Source organism: Teleopsis dalmanni, chromosome 1 (genome assembly GCF_002237135.1).
Source record: "Teleopsis dalmanni isolate 2A chromosome 1, ASM223713v2, whole genome shotgun sequence".
Classification (NCBI taxonomy): domain Eukaryota; kingdom Metazoa; phylum Arthropoda; class Insecta; order Diptera; family Diopsidae; genus Teleopsis; species Teleopsis dalmanni.
Genome location: NC_051846.1, coordinates 181,686,459 through 181,692,292, shown reverse-complemented (window position 1 = coordinate 181,692,292; position 5,834 = coordinate 181,686,459). Strand labels below are relative to the sequence as shown.

Below are 5,834 nucleotides of genomic sequence, written 5' to 3'. Positions count from 1 at the left end.
AAATAATAAAAAATATTTTATTGTTAAATGCAATCGTTTTTATTTTATAGATGAGAACATGCAATTTTATCGTATCCTCAAATTGTGGTAACTACCAAATATATGGGTGACAACCATGTGTGCTTGTGATATTCACTTAAATATTTATGTCAAACACATGCTGTGATATTCAGAAGAATTGCTGCCAAGGCAATTAAAATAATTTAACATGTGGTGACACAGAGTTGTACGAAAAACGATAAAAATATGAAAGCCACAAAAGCAATACAAGTGAAAAAATTCTCTAACAAATATATAAATATACTATATTTATACAAACTTGTGCATCGTAGTGAAATTTTATTCACATTTTTCTTATTTTGACAATTTCAGTTAATTGGCATCAATAATGGTAAGCACAACATTGACAACAATAGCTGCTGGACAACCAACAACGAGTAGCTCAAACCAAAATCATCATCATCAGTCATCGGCAACGTCAACCGCAAACAATACTAATTATCAGAGATCTACAGCGTTACAACAACAACAGCAGCAGCAACAGCAGTACTACAATTCCTCACAACAGCATCATTCATCAACGCTACCAACAGCTTCGGTAGTGCGTAATAGTTACTATTACAACTCGTTAGCATCGAATGGTGTTCCCAACAGTATTGTAAATAGTAGTAGCAGCAACAATTTAAACAGTTACAACCACAATAGCGAAACTACAATTAAATCAGCAAACGTCACACCAGCCGAGAGTAACCACAATACACAGCTTCACTACCAGCGACCTTCAACGCTTTGCAACGGCAAGGGCAGCAACATCACTACAACAGTAACTGCTGGAACAACAGTATCAACACCCACTGCAGCAGCTGAAACCACAAAATCCGATCAAACCACAAAATCGAAATACAATGAAGCAAATAAGTCAGCTGTAAATTTATCACAAACTCTACTCTCAGCCTCGCCTCCGCTTAACGATCAAATATCATTGCTCTTTCCTAAGTGTCGTCCTAAGCATACGGCAACAAATAGCAATAATAACTTAAACATCAGTCACAATACTAATGGGAGCGACACAGCAGATACTAATTTAAGTTATCATTTAACTGAAATAAATCTTAACGGTGCAAAAACGACTAACTCATTAAGTGAGTCGAATTGTAGAACCCCTCCGATAGTCAAAACACCAGCACCAGCAACAACAATAAACACAACAACAATATACGAAAGTAAAGCATCACCTGAAGCGGCAACAACAAAGACATTTGCTACCAATTATTATAAGAGCGTAAATATAATAACGCAGTCACCGCCGCCGCCATCAACATCTTCAGTATCATCCGAATCGTTGTCTTCAGTAACACCAAGAATATCAACTAATCCCTTTTTGTGTAACAATTTGACAAACGGTGATACATTGAGTACATCAACAGCTGCTACGCACAAATTTGAAGAGCCTGGCAACAATATTGTGAGCAACGAGAACGATAACGACGACGAAGAAGAATTGCCTGTACCGACATATACGAGCTTCTACTATCATACAAGTAATTTAGCTAACGAACTACGAGGGCAACGTGAAGACAGACGCACTTACGAAATGCCACGTAAACGTACAAACTACAACAATCATCATCATGCTCATCATACAAACTCACAGCAGCAGCAGCAACAACAACAACACCAGCAGCAGCAATCACCACAACAATATACGCATTTGTCACAAACACAATTGATTGGGACTGTCAATCACCAACAACACCAACAACTCAACGGCAGTTCAAATCAAAATCCTTTTATTAAAGATAATTATTGGGAGACACGGCACAATATAACAGCTAGCAATGTACTCAATTCACCGACCGACTATAGTGGCAACGAAATTGAAATACCGGCAACAGCACAACCGTCAACAACAAGACGTGCATACCATCAACAAACATATAATGGCAATAATAATGGCAGCAATTATATGTCACGTCAACAACAAGAGCACCAACACCAACAACAACAACATCATATACGCGTTGGTCGTAGTCCTGTGAATCACAGCCAATATCATCAACAACAACAACAACAGCAGCAACAAACTGAAACAAGTAAACGTTCAAATGACCATCATTTGCTAAGCCAACAACAAACGCAAACACAAACAGTGCCAGGTGGCATCGAAGGAGTAACACAGCTCGTTAATCAGTATTTGTATGGCAGCAAAAGCAAGGACCAGCAGCACCAACAACAGCCTCAACAAAAACATCAACAGCAGCAAATGCAGCAGCAACAACAGCCAGTGGATGTACAACAGCAACAACATGTCGGTGTCAATATATGGGAGAAACGCGAAAAATTAGAGCGTGAAAGTCGGGAACGTGATAGAGAACAGCGTGAACAACGCAAAGTATACGTGGATAAAGAAAGGGAATGGGAAAGGGAAAGAGAAAGGGAAAGAGATAGAGACAGAGACCGAGATAGGGAACGTGAAAAAGATTGGGATAGAGACCAGGAAAGGGATAGAGATAGAGAGAGAGAGCATATACGAAATGAGCCTGATAATGTGCATGATATACGTAATGTAACACAACAGCATCAACACTATCAACAAAAACAGCAACAACAACACCATCAACAACAGCAACAACAGCTGCAGCAGCAACAGCAGCAGCAGCAACACCATCAACAAAAGCAGCGCAATAATGTTGAAGGCCGTTTATCGTTGATTGCCAACAATGAAGTTGCCGTCTTCGATGAAATCACAGAAAGTTGGAAAAGTAAGTACTATCCCCTAAGCTTATGCACCCTCACTGCCCTAGCACACCTTTCTCCGGTAGTAAAAGAAAATTGATTCGGGGATATCATTTGTTTACTTGAGGTTATTATTGGCGTCAATGGAAGTTTTTCCTACGTGTGTTTTGACAGTTTCTTTCATTTTCCGTTGGCAATGTATTTTATCATTTATTTGCATTTATTTTGTTGCTGTTGCTGTTATGTCGTGTTGTTGACGCACTTGTCTCGATAAATCTACAACGATTAAATATAATTGGAAAAAGATTTTTTTCTATTTTTTCGAAAATGAACTATATTTTTATCATTTCTGTGGTAATCACAATTTCAATTACTCAAATAAATATTTTTTCTTCAAATGAAAATAAATTAAACAAAAAAAAATCAGATGTTAATTTCAGATATTAAATTGTAACATTGAAGTTGACAGGACAACAATGAAAAGTTATGACTTTAAAGAACTAATTTCAAATTATTAGCCATCAATAATTATCTTTTTCATTTAGCAAAACTTTCTCTGCCTTTTATCCTTTTTTATCAATTACATTCACAAACAATAATTTCTGTATGACAATTCATATTGAACTTGTGAATTGAATTTTTAAGAGATTTTATTTGAATCCATAAACTATTTTGCCAATATTCCTTTTATTCCACAATACAATGTAAAAGTTTCACAGAACGTTAAAATTGATTTACTTACGCTTTCAATCATTCTCACACAAGGGCTATTCAAAAAGTTTAATTTTTCAATCAAAAGTTCTGTGTTAAATATTATTGTACCCTACATTTTAAAATAGTAATCTTAGTTATTCAGAATTACTGTACGACTATAATAAAAGAATTATTTTATCGATAATTCTACCAAGAGGTTAAGGTTTCTACATAGATTTGCTAACTGTTCATGCTACGTACTATTGATCCCAATATATACATTCAATTATTTGACAGTTTTGTTTTGAATTGTCTTTCGTGGAACTATATACGGCCGGTTACGTCGCCACTTCATAAGTATGAATTTGGAAAAATCCCATATCTGGATTTCGACATAACTACATTTACGTTCAGTTATGTCGCCATTTCATAATCCTATATCTCGATATCAAAATACGAGAAGTTCGATGGAAACGGTACAACGCACAAACTTACTGAGAAAGAATTTTTTACTTCTTCTATAGGATTAAAATCTTTTTGCTAAATATTCGCTTGTCACACTACATTACCAATTAGTAAAATTGAATATAAATTATTAATTAATGCATGAGCAAATTCCTACAGATTGCCAAGAATAAACGGAAGACATTTAGCTTCCAGATTTTCTATATCAAAACCATATCTTTGGAACTTATTAAATGAGACCGCCTGAATACTGTAAAGCTTACGGCAATTCTCTCTGGTCACTAGTGTATAGGAACCTAAATAAAGAACCTAAATGCGCATACATTTTAATACTAATTGTAAAAGTTATGGAAATTTGTAGAGAAAAGAAAGCATGAAACATTTTCTCTCTGAATGCCCGGCTTTAGCGTTCAAAAGAAATTGCATTTCTAAGAGAAGAGACAACTTATCAGACTATTCATCAATAGTGACGAAAGAACTATTAAATTACCCAAATTTAACGAAATGAATTTATCTATGGTTTAATTATCTTAAGAATTTTTGAGAAAAATGTGGAAGCAAAACGGCGAAATATCAATAATTGAGATCAATTGAAAACTATCTAATAACCTTTAAGGACAACAACAAAAATGCTGGCCGGTTTCCTAGTCTCAATAGATATACAGTCAAATGAATATTAAATAATTAAATAATTATTTGGTATCGTATTTCGATAATACGATTAAAGAATTCTAATACCTGCAGATTTTATAACAAACAAACCGAAACACACAATAGTATTAATTAGTATTATAAGGTTTATTAATAACTTTAATATAAAAATATTAAATGGTATTATTAGGTTAATTAATAATATTAATTTCCCCTGCTCAGCTGGTAATAAATAAATAAACTTTGGTCTATTAATAGTAACATACTCAACAACTACTTCAGATTACAGGCTTTATTAATTGATTTCTAATGTATAATCATACATTTACTTCTTTTAAGATCCATGGACGTACCTAGATAGGAGTAGGGGACGCTAGACCCAACCTCAACATTATCTTAATGTCTTATAATACTTTTAACAAAATATTAAATACTCTTCATTTTATTTGGCAATTATTATTATGCAAATGGTACAGTGGCAGTTCGAGTGTGCGCAGAACCTGATAGGTGGAACTAAAGAACTCACGCCAAAATAAATGTTATGTCAATATATCAACACCCCTACTAATTTTGCCTTAAATTCAGTAAATATTTTATATAAATCACTGATAATATATAATTTTATTATATATTAGTACATTGATTTTTAACGCCCGTTTCGACGAAAGATACTAAATTCTTAATATAAACTATTGTTTTCAATGGAGAGGTATATCTTACAGTATAAAATTACAACAACAAATTTTTTTATTATTTTTATTAATTAATTGAATTTTTGGCTGATCATCATCAGTGGTCTTGGAATTATTTTTTATATTTTATTATTCGTAAATAATTTTTTGAGATTATAAGTACCAAGGATTGAACGCATATCCTGCCAAATTTGAAGAGTCAAAGTCAGTATTAATTAGCCAACTGAGCTAAAGCCCTACCTTGCATATTCGAACTTGGAGTTTTGTTAATTTGCTGTGAAAGTTAATTAATAAATTCACTTGTTGTATTATATTAGAACGAAATCATAAATCATGTAACTTATTCTACAGCTGGTTTATAATTTCGTTCTAATATAGCACAGCAACTGAATTTGTTAATAAACTTCAACATCAATCAATTAATATTATTGTAGTCTAATTTTATACATATATATTTTTACTAATCATATCTGTATCTGAATTTTGTTTTATATCTATATATATATATCTGCATCTGTATGGACTGCCTTTAGCATAAAAGGACATACGCATAAACGGCTAAATTAGTATTTATCAATTAAATTATTAATAGGTATT

General features: G+C 33.3%; 1 protein-coding gene across 1 annotated transcript; it reads left to right on the top strand.

The window, feature by feature from the left end:
* Positions 1-388: 388 nt before the first annotated feature.
* LOC119666848 (probable serine/threonine-protein kinase DDB_G0280133) lies at positions 389-4,902 on the top strand. The gene is made up of 2 exons (XM_038076128.1): positions 389-2,566; positions 4,885-4,902. The coding sequence occupies exons 1-2, from the start codon at positions 389-391 to the stop codon at positions 4,900-4,902; spliced, it is 2,196 nt and encodes a 731-aa protein (XP_037932056.1).
* The last annotated feature ends 932 nt before the right edge of the window (positions 4,903-5,834 follow it).